Source organism: Peromyscus eremicus, chromosome 6, assembly GCF_949786415.1.
Source record: "Peromyscus eremicus chromosome 6, PerEre_H2_v1, whole genome shotgun sequence".
NCBI lineage: Eukaryota > Metazoa > Chordata > Mammalia > Rodentia > Cricetidae > Peromyscus > Peromyscus eremicus.
In genome coordinates, this window is record NC_081421.1 from 54,125,143 (window position 1) to 54,146,508 (window position 21,366).

The following is a 21,366-nucleotide window of genomic DNA, read 5'->3' on the forward strand; positions in this document are numbered from 1 at the left end:
ATGTAATCTGTGCCATCTATTGTCAAGCCATGTACTACCTTGATACACTTGACCTTTAAGTATCTTTGATGTGATGTCTGTGTAGATATGTTGATGTGACCAGAACTCTATGAAGTCTCACAGTGGAGCTGTGATAGGGGACAAACGGATGGGCAAAGACTAGTTTTGACACAGTCATAGTTAAAGATTTTTTTAAGATCACACAAGTATGATGTGATTTATGTACCAAAGAGATGCTTATTCCCATATGAGAGAAATAAGTATATATTCTGAAAATTGCAATTTAAAAATGTATAAAAATAAATGTATTACCAGTCAATTTCTGTTTCTTTGGTCATTATTTAAGACTGTATGAGATCAACCATACAGAAAAGGTGAATCATTTAAATAATTTCCGTGTATTCCTACTATGCAGAGTTAATGTTTACATTTTATTTACTTTTTATCTTTTTCAGTTAGCTGTTCCCCCTCAAATGTTAGACTCCCTGGAACTTTGCTTTGCTGACTCTTACCCCATCCCCTTGTTTCTCTCCACAGCCGCTGCCGTAGAAGTGGTCATTTGTTTGTTAATTTGTGATTATATGGTTTTAAATAATTGTTGATTTGTATTCCCTGCTACCCCAAATCATGCTGAGGACTGAGCCCAGGGCCTTGTGTGTGCTAAGTAAGCACTCCTTAGACCCTCAATGTTTGTTTTTATATTTTTCATATTCTGGCTAGTCTTATGTCAACCGGAAAGGAGGGAACCTCCATTGAGAAAGATCCAGTTGTAAGGCATTTTCTGAATTAGCAATTGATGAGGGGAGGACCTAGCACATTGTGGGTGGTGTTATCCCTGGGCTGGTGGTCCTGGGTTCTGTAAGAGAGCAGGCTGAGCAAGCCAGTGAGCAGCACCTCTCCATGGCGTCTGCATCAGGTTTCTGTCCTATTTGAGTTCCTGTCCTGACATCCTTCGATGATGAACAATGATATGGAAGTGTAAGCCAAATAAACACTTTCCTCCTAAGCTTGCTTTTTTAGTCATGGTGTTACATTACAGCAATGTAAACCCTAACTAAGATATCATACTTACAGGTATTTTGTTTTTTTGAGACCAGGTCTTAAAATAATAGCCAAAAGTGACCTTGAATTCCTACCTTGCCTCTACTTCCCAAGTGCTAGGGTTAAAAAATATCCCCTTTCATGTATTTTTTGGCTTTATTTTGTGAGGAAGCTTGAGGAGAATCATTTTCTTAAAGACCTAAGATACTTTTTGACTTGGCAAGTAGCTCATTACACACTTCAGAGGAAGTTTTAGTATTCTCATTGATGGGAAGAGAGCCATGTATCAGGCACTGTGTTAGAATTTTGGAACATTATTTTCTAGAAACCTATCAGCTCCGAGGAAAGTGATATCTGTTCACAGAGCAGGAAGTAGAAGCTGAGATTAAAACAATTTCCCAGGACAGGAGAGATGGCTCAGTGGTTAAGATACTTGCTGCTCTTGCAGAGGATACAGATTTAGTTCCTAGCACCCTCATGGTGGCTCTGGTTCCAGATGACCTAACACCCTCTTCTGGCTTCATTGGGCACTAACAATGAATGTGGTCAACACATACACACATGCAAGGTGAACACTCTTACTCAGAAATCTTAAACCCCTCGATATCCTATGAGATGAGATTATTAATGCTTGTTTGTACTATACCTTGTTGCCCAGAGGATTCCAGAGACGGTAGAGTTCAGGTCTGTCCTTGTCCTCTCCTCATGTGTGGTAATGCCCAGTTCAACATCCTGGGTTTTTTCAGTGAGACTATGGATAAGGTTTAAAGGTTGTCTCTCCCCTTTTTGTGAGTATTCATGTGTGTGTATACATGTGTGAAGCAGAGATCAAACTTAGGGACTTGTGTATGTTACTCACTCAAGCCCCTGAAATTGTTTTTGTTTCTTAAAATAGGGTCTCATGTATCCTAAGTGCTTATATGACAGGAGTATACCAGGCTGAGGTAAGTTTTTAAAGATTAAGCAAATCATATTCATGGTAAGGTGGTGAACCTCGTCCTAACAGGAGAAGGCCACCCTGTCAGCCTGCAGACTTGAACTGATATATCAGCTCTGTAGACTTAAGGCTGCTGACCTCCAGAATTATATGAGTCAGTTCTTTGTAATTATCTCTTACAAGTATATGTGTTTATACATGTATACACATACACATGTCTGTAGAGAATGCAATTATTATCTAAATGTAATGCTAATATCTCTATAACATCCAACACCCCTCAACCCCGATCCTTTTTTCTTTTTTTGAGAACTTTAAAAACCTATAGTAATCAGTTGATATATTAGAACTGAAGATACAGACATGTTAGAAGGTTATCGAAAATATCCAAGTGAGACATGATGACCCAAACTAAGGCACTGGGTGTTGGGACGAAGAGTGGATGGATCCCAGAAACCTTTATGAGGTAGGTAGAATCAAGAAAATTTACTGGCTTCATTCCACACCAGAACAGATGGAACCCAAAGCAATTCAGTTACAGTGATGATGGTGGTGGTGCTTGTGGTGGTGTGTGAATGTGGGCTGCCCAGACCAGGGCTTTTTTGCCACCTCCTCCAACCACCTAGGGCTCCTGCCCTCTTTTCATCACCGGGGCTGTCATCTTTCTCCAGCATTGGAGCTTTGTCTCCAAATGGGTAAGTCTGGACTCTCCAGATTTCCTGTCCACCTCCGTCCATCTGCTGTGAAAATCCTAGTACTAGATCATGAGATCCCTGGCTTCGGTCTGTTCTTTTCCCCAGACCCACCAATTCTGGGAAGCCCAGAGTTTGGTTTCAGACTCGTGGCTCTGACCACAGTTCTGAAAGGGAACCTGAAGATCACAGAGAAGCTTGTTTCTTTTTCTCCCGTTCATGTACTCTGACTCACCAGACCTCAAAATGGGCACTGATATTGCAGGCCTGTAGATCCGTGCCCTGGCTGATTTTATCAGCAGCCAGGGGCCTGAAAGAGCACCATGGCAAATGCTTGAGGCCTGCACTTCAGGCCTGCTTTCTCATCACCTTGCCACCTTCAGGCCTGCTTTGCTGGGATGCTTGATGAACTGAGGTTAACCTTGGGGACATCCATGACAACCCTCTTAATAACTGTCTTTACCCTCACATGCCTTCCCCCGCAACCTCCTCTAACCTGTTCTATACGTGATTTGGCTCTTCCAGATATCCTTGAGGAAGTTGATCCAGTCAAGGCCCTGAGTGTTAGCACTCCTTCTTCATGGTGATGGGTCTGTCTTTGAATCTACTTATTATGGTTCCCACTCTTCTCGGTAAACTTATATTATGCTCATCTCTTCCAGAATTCAACAAATCCAACTCCAAAAGGTCTTACAACGAGAAGAACCTTGTCTTTCTGATGTGTAAATTCAGACACAAGCCTCCAACCCAAAGACCACCTGCTGACTACCCACTACAAAACTGAAGACCTAACCCCCCAAAACCCCAATCAGCCACAAGTAGCTAAGCAGATTTCATTAATCCATCCATAGCTTCCACCCACCTCCTTTCTATAAAATCATCCCTCTGCTTCGTGTGTGTGTGTGTGTGTGTGTGTGTGTGTGTGTATAGCTAGCTAGCTAGATGGGGTGGCGGGGGAGGAGGAAATCCAGACTCTAGGCAGGGGAGAAACACACTCAGCCCCCTTGCTGAGGGGGCGTCAGTAGGGATGAAGGCAGCATGACTACTGTCACATTGCTTGGATAACAAGTCAACCAAGTCCCACTTCCCTATGCAGAGACCAAGTGATCCCTGTCATATACACTCGGCTCTTCTGCTTCGATGTGTAGCATGGGTCATGTATCCACTAAGCCTGCTTGCTAGTGCAAGACCTCCTTACCCTCGGAAACCTTTAAGAGTAGATGCTTTGCTTTGCCTGGTGAGACTGAAGTTTCTTGCTTCAGACTTGGACTGAATCATCTGCTGTGGCATTACATCTGCCTAAAGGAAGGTCCTACTTGGTGTCTCTTTGTCTTGAGCCCTTTCTTTCTCTCCCTTTCTCAAGCCTAATCAACTAGAGAAGAAAAACTAGTTAACAAGTTATATCTGATGAACTGGCTGAGCAAACAAGGTAAAGCCACCTCTTCATGGCAGCAATATCTCCTTGGAGTGAAAAATATATGGACGAAACCCTTTCTAAAGCAGGGTACCTAAACCCATGACTCTCTTCTTGTCTTTTGATTGCTCTGTTGAGATATAATACACCATATATAAAAAGCCAATCCTCTAAAGTGTACAACTCACTGGCTTTGAGTATAATGTCCAAGTTCTATTCTCACAGGCATTTTAGATCACTTAAGCCCCGGAATATACGTTCAACCCTACTGCCATGGGTGCTCTCTAAGTTACCGTTCATCCCTAAGAGTCTACTTTCTCTAGATAATGTCATATAAGTGGGACCACTCAGTATTTGTCACTTTATCTCTGGCTTCCATTACATCTTCGTGTTACAGCGTTTTTTATCACAATTTCATTTCTTTTAATGGCAGAATAATATTCTGTTGTATGTATACGTCCAGTACGTTGTCTTTCAATTCTTCATTTGTTGGCACCCAGCTTTCTATATTTTGGCTCTTATGAACAATTCAGCAATAAATATTTGCATGAAAGTACTTGTCTGAGTCCTATTTTCAGTTCCTATGGGATTGTATCTCACAGTGAAGTAGCTAGGTCATGTGGTAACTTTCTTTTAAATTTATGTTTTGAGGAAAGGCCAAATTTTCCCACAGTGATTGCCATTTTGTGCGTGTGTGTGTGTGTGTTTCTGAATGTAGGTTTGTTCACATGAGTGCAGTGTCCAAGGAAGCCTGAGAGGGTATCATATCCTCTGGACCTGGAGTTGCAGGTGGTTGTGAGCTGACCAATAGGAGACCCTGGAGTGAAATTTGGGTCCTCTGGAAAAGTAGCAAGGGTTCAGCCTTCTCCCCACTGGGTTCATGCCCAAAGGTGAAGCCTTTTTAGATGAAGCCATTTTCCCCCTTTGTTGTTTACATTTTTGCATCACAAAGAATCTATCACAAGCAGGGCGGTGGTGGCACATGCCTTTAATCCCAGCACTCGGGAGGCGATCTCTGTGAGTTCGAGTCCAGCCTGGTCTACAGAGTGAGATCCAGGACAGGCACCGAAACTACACAGAGAAACCCTGTCTCAAAACCCACCCCCCCCCCCAAAAAAAAAGAAAAAAAATCCATCACAAAATCCAGAATCTCAAAGAATTATCCCTGTGTTTTCTTCTAAGAATTTTGAAAGTTTTTTTTACATGTTAATATAATGAGTTTAGATGGTATTTTCATACACATGTACGCTGTTTTCATTTCTCCCCACACTGCCAACCTTTGTTGGCATACAAATCCTACCCTCTTCCTCAACTCCCTTCCCTGTCCCTTACTCAGTATTTCTTCCCTGCCATGGTTCCTTTTGTAGTTTCATTTCACATATGTGTGCATGCTTACACACACACACACACACACACACACTCATATGAGAGAAAATACACTATTTGCCTTTTGAGTCTGGCATATTTCGTTTAACATATTCCCAATGGAACTTTATTTAGTCAGCAAGAGAAAGAAAATGACATTTTCAGAAAAATGAATATAACTGGATATTTCCATGTTAACAAATAGAATGCAAACCAAACACAAAAGCAGTAGTATTTCTATATACCCACAATGAGCTTGCTTCAATTCAAATGAAGTTTCTTATAGATATATAGGAAGGCTACTGAGTTTTTTGTAAATATGTAAATTCCTTTTCTTTCAATGAACATCTAGGTTCTTTTCTTTTTTTTCCCCTTTCCCTTTTTTTCTGTGAACAGTATTAACAATAAATATGGACATATTTCTGTGGTATATTAACACAGAGTATTTTGGGTGTATACCTATGAATTAACTAGGTCACATGGTAGTTCTATTTTTAGGAACACTATACAGAAAACATGGAATCTAGGAGCTTTCTGGTAGAATCTTTAGGGGCTTTTAAATGTAGGTTTGGGTTGTCTACAATAAGAATATATTAATTTCTTCCTGTCATATTTGTGTCCATTTTGTTTCTTTTTATACTTTCTCAAGCTAAGACTTTGAACAGTACATTGAATAAGAATTGTGTAAGTGGGCACTTGTAGGAAGCACAGCTTAAAGAAAGCGTTGGAGGAACCAGAACTGTTAAACACATGGGCCTAGTTTCTTCAAAGGAAGAAAATGACTGACGCTTGGTCACCCAGAAGGCTGGAGTGGATGTTGTCCTGACAACTTGGTGGTATTTTTGCTATTCTATGAGGCCAGTCTTCCTGAATTCCCCCCAAATCCTGAGCATTGTTTAGGCTTTAATCCTGAGATTTGTCTCAGGGACTAGAACCCATCCTTATGAAAGAGGTCCATGTACTTTGCATCCTCCACCAATAGAATCTATCCTTACGCTTATCCCAGATCCTTCCCGCTTAGGCCCCTGTCAATAGTACTCATTGTGAGGGTCACAGGTGCTTTCCTACTTTGCTAGGGAGTCTCTATGCAGCTATGCCCCAGCTTTGTTGTGATAATTGTTGCATGGAAACCTCTTTCCAATGTTTCACTGTGCTTCAATGTGTAAGGAAAAATAAATCACAAGGTCAGACTCTGAAAGTTTTGGCCCAGCACCTGCAAAGTTGGTGCTGACTTGAGTTCCATTCTTCACCTCAGGCAGATGTGACACTTGTGGGGTCCCTGACAGGCACTCTTACCTCATTCCCTGCGTTAGAGGAAAGGCCTTCATCCCTGTCCCACTTAGTCGGCTCTAGCTTTGTTCTATATAACCTTTATTATGCTGGCATGTGTCCCGTCTAGTCTTGGTTTCTTTAGATCTTTTATCATGAAGGATGTTGAATTTGTCAAGGGTCTTTGTGTGTGTGTGTGTCTTGAAATAATCATATGAGACCTGTGCTTTTCTACTTTTGTATCAGATTTATTGATTTCTGTGTATTGGACCAAAAAACTTAACATCCCTGCATGAAACAAACTTGGTCATGGCGTGTGATTTTTCCCAATCTGTTCTTGACTTTGATTTGTGGGTGTTTGTTGAGAATCTTTACACCTATGTTTGCCAGGAAATTGATGAATAGTCTTTATTCTTTTGTTGTGCTCTTCTCTGGTTTTGATCAGGGCTGTGCTGGGTTTGGAGAGTGAGTTTGCCAGTGGTCCCTCACTTTCCATCTGAGGAACAATTGGAGGAGCACTGGTGTTAGCTTTTCTTTCAAGTTTTGTTTGCTGGTTGTGGATATGAGTTGTTCATAGCCTCTTGATTTAATTTGGTTAGATTACATGTGTCTTGTCACCCTTTTAAACAATCAGTTTGTTGAAACACGAAGGTTTGTTTCTGGACTCTGAATTGGATTTCACTGATTTAAACACCCTCATTCTCCCTTTTTTGGCTTACTCTTTTGCAATATTCCTACCTACTGTCCTGTTCTGTTTCCTCATGATGGCGCTCACTTAAAGCAAAGCCAAGGGAAAACTACGTAGGGAGTGACAGAAAAATGCAGCTCTGAGTGTATAACAAAGCTTGCCTACCTCCTTTATCTTTGTGTACGCATGTATGTGCATATGCGTGCGCATACGTGTGTGGAAGTCAGAGGCTGATGTTGGGTGTCTTCCCAGTATCTGGTCAAGAAGCCTTGGAGATCCTCCAGTCTCTGCCTCCACAGCAGTAGGATTACAGGCATGCCCTACTACACCTTCTTTTTAATGTGGGTTCCAGGAACTCAAACTCAGGTCCCGTGCGTGTGCAGGAAGCACTTTGACAATTGAACCATATCTCAAGCTTTACTTTTGCACATTAGAGGCAGGGTCTCTCTAGGTTGTTGAGGCTGGCCTTGAACTTGTGCTCCTTCTGCTTCTCCCTCTCTAATGTTAGGACTACAGGTTTGTCCACCACACTTGGCAGCAAAGCTTCCTTTTAATAAATACGTTGCGTTGACTCTCAAGTGTGGAGACTCAAAGAACAATACAGAGGATTCTTTAAACACAATGCTTCTGTTTTGCATACAGCCATATTTAAACACATTTTGTGTGTGTGTGTGTGTGTGTGTGTGTGTGTGTGTGTGTGATGTGCATGTGCACACACACATGCCGTGTCACACAAGTGGAGGTCAGAGGACAACTTTCCAGAGTCTATTCATTCCACTAGATATTGAGCTCAGGTCAGCACACTTGTATAGTAATGAATTTTATCCACTGAGCATCTCACTGGCTCCACACATTATATCTGACGCTGTTATCTTGGAGTATTCTAAAACTTTAGACCTTAATTTTAAAATGTCTATGGGTCTTACGTTTGCCGATATGCACAACAGAGAAATCCAGGAGCTGTGGGTAGAATTTGTGTTGTTAGTAATTAAACACAATGTATAGATTAAAACGGCTTTATATTGTGTGTGTCCAGCACTTTACCTCCATGCAGTGTGCATAAACGCATGCCAGAAAGAGATTTCCCTTCTTTCCCTATGCAAATATGTATTCATATACATGCACACGTTGTCAGGATAGTTACTTCTCTTTGTATGAACACCAGCCACCTTTGCCCACCTTGTGTCACTCGAAGTGAACTTGTCTTAACCATAAGTTATACATTTTGTGGTATTTACTTCAAATCAGCAAATCCCTCTAGAAGCACTTCACAGTATTCTCTGAGAAGAACTGGTTTCCAGACAGAGCCAGTTATGAGTAAGAGTTGAGTCTAGATGACTGAGAGAACAGCGACAGATCACAGGGGTCTGTGAAAACTGCTGGCTTCATGAACTCAGTGGGCATCTCTTGCAAGGGCCACATTTCCACCCAGATGAATGACGGAGCATATGCCTTCTGAGTCCCTTTTCTGTCAACAGACCTTCTCTGTCTGTAGTTGTACCAGAGTTGATGGATCATTTCCTTGAACGGTCTGGTGGTCAAGGTATAGATAATTGGGTTCAGAGCACTGTTGATAGGTAGAATAAAAATCACCACCCAAGAGGTAATAGTCTCTGGAAGAGAAAAAATGAAAAATCTGAGTGTTAATAGATGGTTTAAGGCATCTCTTGTATCCCCCGTCTTCAGCCGCCCTTTTCTTTGATGTGACATAATTAAACACCAAGTCTTTGGTATTTTCAGGATGTCTTTTTGTAGTGTCAGTGTTTAAAGGCATGCCAGTGCTGTGAAGGCATGGGGCTCTTTCTGAATGGCTTCTCCTGAATACTTCAGCGTGCCAACAAAAGAACACTGTTGGGAGTATTTACACAAAGTCATGACATAACATTATGAATCCATTTAAAGGAAAACCATGTTGTTTAGCATATATCCCTCTGTACAAATGTTTTAATGAATAGGAAGTACATGTAGTATTTCTCACAATATGTAGATTTATCTTGAATGAAATTCTTTTTTGCTATTTATGTGGTTTTCTTCTGCTTTCCTTTGTGGCACTGCTAGAGATTGAACCCAGTGCTTTGTACATGCTAGGCAAGTGCTCAACTGCTCCCAGGCTTACTGATTGTATTTTAAGAATAGGCACACATTTTAGGGCTTGTACACATAGGCAGTGTGTGTATGTGTGTGTGTCTGTGTGTGTGTGTGTGTGTGTGTGTGTGTGACATGCAAGTATATGTGCACATATGTGCTCATGCATGTGGAGGCCAGAGGTCAATGTCAGGTGTCTGTTTCATTGTTCTCTACATTATTTTTTCAGACAGGACCTCTCCGTGAACTCGCCTAATGGGCTAAGCCGGGTGGCCAGTGAACTCCGGGGATTCCCTTATCTTTGCCTCCTCCCGGCACTGGGATTACAGATGTACTACTGCACACTTGGCTTTTTACGTAGTTTCTGGGGAACCTAAACTCCTGCTTGTGTGGCGAGCACCTTATAAACTGAGCCATCTCCCCAGCCCGCAACGTTTTTAGGCTTTAAACCAAATATTTATTTCAGTGAAATGTCTTTGAGTAGCTAGTGGCTCAGGCCTAAAGGCCCAACTGATAAAGGGCTGAGCCAAGGGTTTTCAAGTACATGGCCATTCTGACCTAGGGCACGAATGAGGCAACTTACCAAGACTGTGCCTCGAAATAAAAAGTGGGGGAGAAGGGGTAGGGATATAAGTTGGTGGTAGAGTACTTGCCTAGTATTATGAGACCCTAGGTTCAATCCCTAGTACAAACAGACAACCCCCAAACCTAAAGTAAAGCGAAATAAAAACAAAATCCCCAAATATATTTGACTAAATTCGTCTTTTGTTGAAGATTAATTTTAACTTGTGTTGGTTCTGTCAGTGTATACACCCCATATGTGGGGGTGCCCAAGGAGTCAGAAGAAGTGTCAGATGCCTGGGAGTTGGGGTTACAGGTAAGCCTCCCTATGTGGGCACTGGGAACTGAACTCCTGTCCCCTGGAAGAACAGCAAATGCTCTTCTTGCTGAGCTGAGCATCCCTACAACTCTCTAAACCTATCTTAAAAATCAGCTTTGCGTAGAACTACCAAACACTCAGATTTTTGTTCTGATGTAATTGAGGCTATTCTCTCTCTTATTCTCCTGGCTTGTCAGATTCTGTTATCATCACCTAAGGGATCAAACAAAACTAAATTATGCATATGTAAGTGTAAAAATGTGAATTCATACTGCACTGCTTATGCAGTTAGCAGGGGATACGTGCATTTTTTTTTTTTTTTTTTTTTTTTTTTTTTTTTTTTTTTTTGGTTTTTCGAGACAGGGTTTCTCTGTGCAGCTTTGCGCCTTTTCCTGGAACTCACTTGGTAGCCCAGGCTGGCCTCGAACTGACAGAGATCCACCTGGCTCTGCCTCCCGAGTGCTGGGATTAAAGGCGTGCGCCACCACCGCCCGGTAATACGTGCATTTTTTTTGTGATAAAATATGCGTGACATAAAATTTGCACCTTAACCTTTTTTCACCTGTACAGTTCTGTGGCACTAAGTACATCTACATTGTTGAGCATCCCTCACTACTGCCAGTCCCGGAGTGTTCTCATGTTCCCATCATACCTCCCATTCTCCCCCTCTCCCCTTCCCAGCCTCTATGTTCTGTCTATGAATTTGACTCTTCCCGGAGTCCTGTGTAAGATGAATCATAAAACACACCCACCTTTTGTGTCAGGGCTATTTACTCAACACAACACCTTCTAGACTCATGTATAAAGCAGCATGTGCCAGAATTTCCTTCTAAGGGATGGTGAGAAGCCTTGGGGAGAGTAAAGGCTCTTGCCACCAAGCCTGACAACCTGAATTTGATGCCCAGGATACTCATGGTGAAAGGGGAGAGTTGACTCCAGCAGGTTGTCCCCTGACTTCCACATGTGTGTCATGATACAGGTGTGTGTGTGTGTGCATATGCATACACATACACACGAAATAAATAAATGTAAAAAAATTTTGAAAACTTCCTTTCTCTATAAACCTGACTAATGATCCATGTGTACTTTTGAGGCATCCATGTATCTGTGGACACTCTGCTGTGGCTGCCTTTTGGCTGTTGTGACGAATGTTGCTGTGAACACGGGTGTGCAGATTATCTGTTTTAGTTTTGGCTTTCGGTTCTCTTGGACATTTATCCAGAAGTGGAGTGGCTGGATTGTATGGCAAGTCTATATTTTGCACTTGCTGACACACTTTCCCACTGTAGCTACACTGTGCTCAAATCCTGCTATCAGTGCACAGTGTCAAATTTCCCCACCTTACCAACGTGTTCATATTCATATTTTCTCTCCACGTAACAGCCACTGTGGTGCATGCGGTGGACATTATTTCAAAACTCTGTGTTGTTTTCTATTATGTCACACTCTGGTGCAGTGGTCTCTATCTTATGTATTGTAGGGAGGAACATTTCTTACGTTCCCAAAACAATGAACTCATGATTTGGCAGCTACTTCGGCTTGTTTTCCTGGTCCTCTTAAGCAGGCAACCGATTTCAGCACTGCCTATCATTTATTTGGGTCATTGTACTTTGCTTTTTGTGGCGCTTAGCATTTACGGAAAGAAGCGAACATTTCCTATCAGGAAGCATTTCCTTGATGATGGAACCGGAGCCCACATTACTCTGACTAATAATTCTTGAAATGAGTTAGTGTTAAGAGTGTAAGTTGCCTTTCTTAGAATAACACCGCACAGATCTCTTCTTTCTAGGAAAAGCGTGTACCTGGTATTTCCACCTGAAGCAGTGAAAGAAATTTCAGAATAAAAATGGGAATCCAGCATAATGCATCAGTAAACACGATGAAGAAGAAGCGCTTGGCGAGGACCATCTCCCTCTTCACCTGCTTCTGTATTTCAGTTGCTGTTATGGTGCTCTGATGAACACTGTAAAACATGCTTCCGTAGGAGAACACAATGATGATGAAGGCCACCAGGTTAATGCCTGTTTAGACCGTGAAGAACATTCTTAGTATATGTTAGCATTCTTTTAGGAAAAAGAGATAATACATGCTTTAGACCTTACTATTAAAGGCCACAGAGCCCATAAAGAGGTACTTACTTATTTATTCACATTGTGACAGGGCCTTACTGGGAAGTTCAGACTAGCCTTCAACTTGACTAGGTAGCCTAGGCTAGACACTAACTTACAGTCCTCCTGCCTCAGGTTGCAAATGTGTACCAGATCTCCCTGACTTCCAGTTCCAGTTTCATGGTCTCATCCCCATCACTCTTGCAGACCACTCACAGGTCTGCCTCCATTCCCCAGGGACTCTGCTGAACCTCTGGACCCAGCCTTCCTCCCTCACCCCATCTATTTGTGTCAGCCGCCAATGCCCAGAGGCACTCTCTACCTGGGAACATGCTGGCCACTGAGAATCAGGCAGGCAATCTTCACTCTCCTTCCTGTCCTTCAATTCCCATTCCCCAGTCTCATCTTCAGCTCTGCAGCAGACCGACCCTGCAAGGGCCTGTCCTTCCTCTCTGATTCCACTCTCTGGAAACTCCATCAAACCTTGCAGCAGACCCAGCTTTTCTCCCTCCTGTAGACCTTTTCAGGCCCACCTTCCTGACAGCCTGTCCCCATTCTTTAACATCAGCTCCCAATACTTAGAAATACATTCAACCTGGGACTCCCTGTGACCACACCTGGCAGGGACTCAAAAGCACTCCCTACCAGGTAACCCACAGCCACCATACTCTCCTAAGACCCAGAAAGGACAACAGAAACTGAGGACTGGAACACTCACCCATTAAAGACAAGACCTATTAACATTTAGAATCACAATCATCCCAAACCTAGGTGCCTGGATGCCAGTAAAAAGAAACACAATCGTTAATAGCCAAGACAATATGTCTCCAGCAGAACCCAGTAATCCTACTCCAGTAGTCCCTGAAAAAGCCATAGAGTTTCAGCACAAAACAAGGATTTCAAAATAGATGTTATGAATATGCTCATATCAAAGAGGATATGAATAATTCTACTAATACAGTATGAGAAAACATAAATAAACAGTGGAATGAAATGATGAAAATGATTCTAGACATGAAAGTAGAAATAGAATCACTAAAGAAAAGTCAAACTGAGGGAAAACTGGAAATTAAAAATTTAGGAAGTCAAACAAAAACCTCAGGAGCAAACCTCCCCAACAGAGTACAAGAGATGGAAGAGGAAATTTAGGGAGTTGAAGACAGGGTAAAAGAAATGGATGCCTCAATGAAAGAAAACATTGAATCTAAAAAATTCAGTCACAAAACATCCAGGAAATCTGGTACACTATGAAAAGACCAAATCTTTGAATAACAGGAATAGAAGAAGGAGAAGAAACCCACCTCAAAGGCCCAGAAAATGTCTTCAACAAAATCATAGAAGGAAATTTCCTTAGCCTTTAGAGGGAATGGCCTATCAAGGTACAAGAAGCATACAGAACACCAAACAGACAGAACCAACTGAACTGAAAAGAAATCCCCTACTTCACATAATCAAAACACTAAACAGAACAAAGAAAGAGTATTAAAATCTGGGAGGAAAAAAGACCAAGTAACATATAAAGGCATATGAGACGGTGGGAACTCTAGAAGCCAGGAGGGCATAGATGGATGTTTTACAAACTCAATAGATGACCACAGATGCCATCCCAGATTATTATACCCAGCAAAACTTTCAATAACAATGGGTGAAAAAAACCCACTCAGGTCTGGAGAGATGGCTCAGCGGTTAAGAGGCTGTTCTTCCAGAGGACCTGAGTTCAATCCCCAGCAACTACATTGTGGCTTCCAACCATCTACAGTGAGAATCTGATGCCCCCTTCTGGCATGAAGGTATACATGCAGAACACTCATACATAAAATAGAAATAAATTTAAAAAAAATTAAAAAAAAGAAAAACACTCCACAATAAAACCAAATTTATTTATTTACAAATACACCTCTAGAGAAGGCACTAGATGAAACATCAACCTGAAGAGGTTAATCACTCCTAAGAAAACATAAGGAATAAATGATCCGAGACCAGCAAATCAAAAGAGGGGGAAACCTCACACCACAACAACAAAATAACAGAAATGAACAAACATTGCTCATTGACAGCTTTCAACATCAATGGTCTCAATTCCCCCAATAAAAAGATGCAGACTAACTGGATTAAAAAACAGAATCCATCCTGCTGCATCCAAGAAACACACCTTAACATCAAGTATAGATATCACCTCAAGGTAAAGATGGAAAAAGATATTCCAAGCAAATAGACCCCCAAATCAAGCTGGTATAGCCATTTTAATAGCTGACAAAATAGAATTCTAACCAAAGCTAATCAGAAAAGATAGAGAAGGACATTATATTCTCATCAAAGGAAAAATCCACCAAGAGGACATTGCCATTCTAAACATCTATGCATAAAAAAGTTCATAAAAGAAAACACTATTACAACTAATATCATATATTGACCTTTATACAGTGCTAGTGGGTGATATCGGTACCCCACTCTCACCAACAGATAGGACATCCAGACAAAAACTAAACAGAAAAATACTAGAGCTAAATTATGTCATAAATCAAATGGACTATCATATATTTACAGAATACTTTACCCAAACACAAAAGAATAATCCTTCTTCTCAGCAGCTCATGGAACTTTCTCCAAAATTGACCACATACTTGGATATTTAGGAATGGTTCAACACATGCAAATAAATTAATGGAATCTACTATATAAACAGACTGAAAGACAAAGCCCACATGATTACCTCATTAGATACAGAAAAGGCCTTTTACAAAATCCAGCACACCTTTAAGATAAAAGTCCTGGAGAGACTAGGGATACAAGGGACATACATCAGCATAATAAAGGCAATTTACAGCAAGCCCACAGCCAACATCAACCTAAATAGAGAGAAACTGAAAGCATTTCCACTACAATCAGGAAGAAGACAGGCACAAGTTCACTCTTCTCTCTCCATACTCATTCAATATAGTACTTGAAGTCTTAGTGAAAACAGTAAAACAAGCAAAGGAGATCAAGGGAATACAAACAGGAAGGGAAGAAGTCAAGACATCTTTATTTGCAGATGATATGATTGTACACATAAATGAACCAAAGACTCCATCAGGAATCTTTTGCAGCTGATAAACGCTTTCAGTAATGTAGCAGGATACAAACAACTCACAAACATCAGTAGTCTCCCTGAACACAAATGACAAATGGACTGGGAAAGAAATCAGTGGAACAACACCTTTCACAACAGTCTCAAAATAAAATATCTTGGAGTAACTCTAATGAAGCAAGTTAAAGACTTTTATAATACAAACTTTAAGACATTGAAGAAAGAACTGAAGATATTGAACAACGGAAAGATCACACATGCTCATTGACTGGTAGGATGAATACAGTGAAAATGGCCATCCTACCTAAAGCAACCTACAGATTCCATGCAATCCCCGTCAAAATTACAACACTATTCTTCATAGAAACTGAAAGGACTATTTTCAGCTTCATATGGAAACACAGAAAAATCCTAGACACCTAAAACAATCCTGAATGATAAGAGAACTGCTGGAGGTATCATCATCCCTGAGCTCAAATTGAGATCCTACTTGAGTAATTAATTGAGTAATAGAAATATTACTACAGAGCTATAGTAATAAAAACAGTATAGTGTTGGCATAAAAACAGACATGTTGATCAACGGAATCAAATTTAAGCCCAGACATATTTCCACACACGCATGGATTCCTGATTTTTGGTAAAGAAGTCAGAAATACACACTAGAAGAAAGAGAGCGTCTTCCACAAATGGTGCTGGTCAAACTGGATGACTGCATGTAGAAGACTTCAAATAGATCCATATTTATCACCTTGCACAAAACTCAAGTTCAAGTGGATCAAAGACCTCAACATAAGGCCAAATACCCTGAATCTGATAGAAGAGAAAGTGGGAAATAGTCTTTGTCGTAGGAAGAGACTTTTTGCACAGACACCTTGAACAACAATAAATGGAGCCTCATGAAACTGACAAGCTTCTGTATGGCAAAGGACACCATCATTCAGACAAAGCAGCAGGCCACAGAACGGGAAAAGATTTTAACCAATGACACATCTAATATCTAAAATATATAAAGAACTAAAATGAAAAAAAAAAAACTGGACATCAAGAAAATAACCCAATTAAAAGTGTGGCACAGATCTAAAAAGACAGTTCTCAAAAGAGGGAACACAAATGGTTCAGAAACATTTAGAGGAATGTTCACCAATCCTTAGTCATCAGGGAAATGCAAATCAAAACTCCTTTCAAATTTCATCTTACACCAGTTGGAATAGCCAAGATCAACAAAACAAATGACAACTCATGCTGGCAAGGATGTGGGATAAGAGGAACATTTATCTACTGCTGGTGGGAATGCAAACTTGTACAGCCACCGTGGATATTGGTATGGCAGTCCCTCAGGATGCTAGGAATAGACCTGTCTCAAGATCCAGCTACACCAAAGGACTCTACCACCACAGAGACACTTTCTCAGCCATGTTCAGTGCCGCTGTACTTATAGAAGCCAGAAATTGGAAACAGCCTAAATGTCCACCAACAGATGAGTGCATAAAGACCATGTGATACATTTATACAATAGAATATTATGGAGACATTAAAAAACTTTCACAAGATCATGAAATTCACAAGTAAATGAATGGAGCTAGAAAACAAAAATCATTCTGAGTGAGGTATCCCAGACAGAAAGATAAATATGATATTCACTTGTATGGGATGTTAGCTGTTAAGTCCTTGATCAGCAGGCTACAGCCTATATAATCACAGAGGGTTTCTATAGAGTAAGATACTGGGGGGAGGGGGAGAATCTCCCTATGAAGGGGGAGTAGATAGTTATGGATTGACAGGTGTGGGTGGGAACAAGAATGGGAGGATCCAATGGGGGAGGAGCAAAGAGGAAAGAGGGTAAGGGAGAGAATACATGGAGGGACAGCTAAAACTAAGGGCCAGTTGTGGGGTCATATGGAAACCCACTACAGTAGAAGATTTTAAAAATACATACATATTATGAAACAAATCTAAATGGACTCACCAAATAATGGGGGAGAGAAAACCCCAACTGGACATCTCTCACTACCAAATGAAACCTCCAGTGCCAAGAACGGGTTACATCTAGTTGAGTTGTTGGTCAAAGGAGCTCCATGGAAAGTCCGAACAACCCAGGCGATTGCCAAGGCTACTGGTGGCTCTCCCTAAACTGATAGGAAGGCCCTGTCACTGAAGACGACACTTACATCTCTCCTTGAACACAGAGAAATCGTGCTGGTGCCTACCTAGAGCCGTCACCTCCTACTGGCTAGTGTTTGTGGTACCGGAAGTCACTCTATACACTAGCAGAGGAGAAAGGTAAACACCAACCAAGCTACAAACCTTATGATCTACAATGGGGACCTGCCTGCAAGCTACTCCGGGGCAACAGTGGCGCAAACATTGAGAGAGTGACCAATCACTAGATGATTAGAGGCCAACTCTGTGAGATGGAACCCGTGCCCAATACTGCTCGGGTGGCCAAGGACCTGAGACCACATAGGCCAGAGACTTAAGGGAAAACCAAATACTGCTATTAAAGGCCTAAGCAATAAAACGTCTCCCAATGACATTCTGTTATACTCATAGACCAGCGTCTTGCTCAGCCATCATCAGAGAAGCTGCTTCTTGCAGTAGACGGGAACAAACACAGAGACTCACAACTGGACAATGTGCAGAGAGTGAGAGACCTGTGAACACTCAGGTCTAATGCATGTCTCCATCAGATTTATTTCCTTGGGCACAGGAAACTGTGAAAGTGGAGGTGGGAAGATTGTAATAGCCAGTGGGGATGGAAGACACCCAAGGAAACAAGGCCTTCTGGACACAACAGGGCTGCATACGTATGAACTCACAGAGATTGTGACAGCATGTACAGGGCCCATACTGGTCTAAGTCAGATGGGGTCCCAGTGCTGAGAGGGGAAGTAGACACAGGCCCCCATCCCTAACCCAGAAACTATCTCCAATGATAACCGCTCTCAAAGAAAATTAATTTTTTTTCCAACAAAGTCTCACTGAGGTTACAAACCATACTTAAGGCCAAGCTCCATGTCCAGCAGTAGATGGCCAATACAAAATGAACTTAATGGTATATTTCGGAGTTTTTATTTTTTATTATTTAATTTTTTTCTCACAATACTTTATCTGGGCTTTTTTATTTTTCACCTTATAGGTCTTTTGCTTATGTATATTATGGTTTCTAGATTTGTGTTTTTATGGGATTTCTCTCTGTGTGAATATGGGTGTCTCTACATCTGTATGTGTTTCTTGTACATTTTATTTTTCTTTCTTCTTTCTTTTCTTTCTTTTCTTTACGGGGGGGGGGGGTTCAAGACAGGGTTTTCCTGTGTATCCTGGCTGTCCTGGAACTCGCTCTTGTAGACTAGGCCTGAACTCAGAGATCCACATGCCTCCTCCTCCTGAGTGCTGGTATTAAAGGCGTGTGTACATTTTCTTTGGCTTTTTTTTTCTCTTCACTTATTTCTCCTATTCAGGTTTGTTTTTATTCAGTGTTATTATTATTATTTGATGTCTGTTCTCTAAGGAAAGAGCAAGAAAGGGTTGGGGTTTGTGTGGGTAGGGAGGGAAGAGAAGCTGGAGGAAGGATACCAGATCAGAATATATTATATAAAATATCTGTTTTCAATAAAAAAATAAAAGATACCACCACCAACAAAAACCCAAATGTATACCTTTATGCCTAACCTTTAATACAGTCTTTTTTTCTTATTTTTCTGCTTTTCAGAATTACTAGAGTACACAGAAGTCATCAATTTTTCTGACTCAGAAATACTGTTGAAGTAACAGAAAATGATATGTTTAATTTTAATTTAGCATATTAAATAAATTTGACAAGTATCATGGATCATTTGCTCTCTAATATTAATGATATCTTCTCATATTCTAAAATCCTTGTGCTGAACTTTGAGAATATTTTCATTTTTTGCTTTAGAATAGTTTCACGTATATGCTGAAGCCGAAGTTATGTATGCCTGTACATAGGAATAGAAACAATAGCAAATATCTTTATGTTTATATCATTGGGGTAAGTATGTGAAATATAATCATTTGCTATCCTTTACTGAATGTATCAGATTGGAAATTATATGACAAAAATGTCATTTGAGGGAAAAGAATTCTCCTTGAGTATTCTGATTACATTCTCCCCTACAGCCACAGGTTAGAAGGACAAAAGTTTGTAAACAATAGAAGGCATAAATGAGTTTCCTCCTGTTACTGACTCTAGCAAGAGTTGGAATCTACAAAGGTTGGCAATGCGTGGTTTCTTACCAAGAAAAATCACCACGGAATAAATCTGGGCTCCAGTACTTCCCGAATCTTCTGAATGAAGAGGAAAGCACACTCCATTGGTGCCATAATAGTCTTTAAAAAATTCCTTATTGCTGAGTGGAGCAAAAGCCACTATAAATCCAATAATCCAAATGAAAATCAGAACAGTGATTGTCCTGCCTTTTCGAGGTCTTAAGCACCGAAAAGGATACACAATGCAGATGTATTTCTCCAACGTTAGAAATGTCAGAAGTAAAACGGATACTTCTGTGGACAGAATGGCCAAAGACCCCATCAGCTGACAATGAGCGCTCTCCATCCACAGCTGTGCATGTTTGTTGTACTCTCCCCGAAACTTGAGGTCAAAGGCCCCGATCACAAATAAATATACTCCCATTAGGCAGTCAGCACCTACAAGAGTCCAAAGTTTACAGGTTCAGAGAAACACCAGGTATGCTTATCTACACAAAACAGTTTAAATGACCCAATTTCTTCTATATTAAGAGAGGACATATTTTATTCTCTTAAGAATTCATAGGTTGGTTGTGTAGCTTGGCAGCAGAGTGCTTGCTTAGCATGAATGAAGGCCTGGCTTCAACTGCCAGCATCAAGCAAATCCCTCACTGGCATGAGGACCCACTAATCCATTTTCTTTGTAACCACAGTCAGGAGCGGGTACTGCTCTTGCAGATGACCTGAGTTTGACTCCCAGCGTATATGTCAATGAACTTACAGCTACCTGCAACCCAACTCCAGGGAATCAGATGCCTCTGGCCTCCTTGGAAACTCACACATATGCATGAACACACATCCACATACTTAAAAATTAAAATAAAAATAAAAAAACATTAAAAAGAGGAGACTATAACCATCTCTCTGTCCTCCTTACAGTGTCAGTCTGTGAGACTGGAGATCCTCTCATCTAGCCCCATCACTTGGCAGTATAAATCAAACCAAAATAAAATCAAGTCTGTTATGCTGTACATTCAGGGGCTTAGATGAGGAGGACATTATTTGGTTCAGCTCTCCCACTGAAGTTCTCCCAGCTCAGCAAGCTAAGAGTACCACCCAAAACTTGGAGACACTAATCCAGAAGTTTTGTGGATAGAAAAATGGCTGTGAGTTTTGAAGTCTACAAACGTAGGAGGTACACATAATTATGAATGGCTTTGCAGCCAACACAATTAGGAGGGCTGGTGACCTGAGCTCACCTAAGCAGGATGCTTGTTCTTGACTCTCTCTTCCATATACACTTTTCTGTCTCTTTTGAGATTCTTCTGTTCAAAATTAATTAGCACTCAATGTGTACACTTTTTAGCATTTTTGCCTTTTAAAAATGTTCTTTCAATTAGTGTGTATTTATTACATAAAAATGATGATTTTCATTATGTATTTTCTTTTTATTACACTAATGTTTTAATTAATTCTTTGATAATTTCAAGGTATTTTGGTCATTATGACATTTTCATAAATATATATCATGTGCTCTGACATTATTTCCTTTTCAAGCAAAAATTGAAATTTTTTTGATTGTTTAAATATTTATTCTAAGTCCTTAAAAT

The 21,366-nt window shown here is 40.8% G+C and overlaps 1 protein-coding gene across 1 annotated transcript in view; it reads right to left on the minus strand.

The window, feature by feature from the left end:
* Window positions 1–8,622: 8,622 nt before the first annotated feature.
* The window catches only part of Rxfp1 (relaxin family peptide receptor 1), an 85,327-nt gene continuing 72,583 nt past the window's right edge, over window positions 8,623–21,366 (minus strand). Inside the window, exons 16-18 of the mRNA XM_059266523.1 lie at window positions 19,805–20,215; window positions 12,174–12,392; window positions 8,623–9,019 (exon numbers count right to left, since the gene is read on the minus strand). Coding sequence (XP_059122506.1) covers window positions 8,718–9,019; window positions 12,174–12,392; window positions 19,805–20,215 — 932 coding nt within the window. The 3' untranslated portion in view covers window positions 8,623–8,717. The remainder of the gene's footprint in view (window positions 9,020–12,173; window positions 12,393–19,804; window positions 20,216–21,366) is intronic.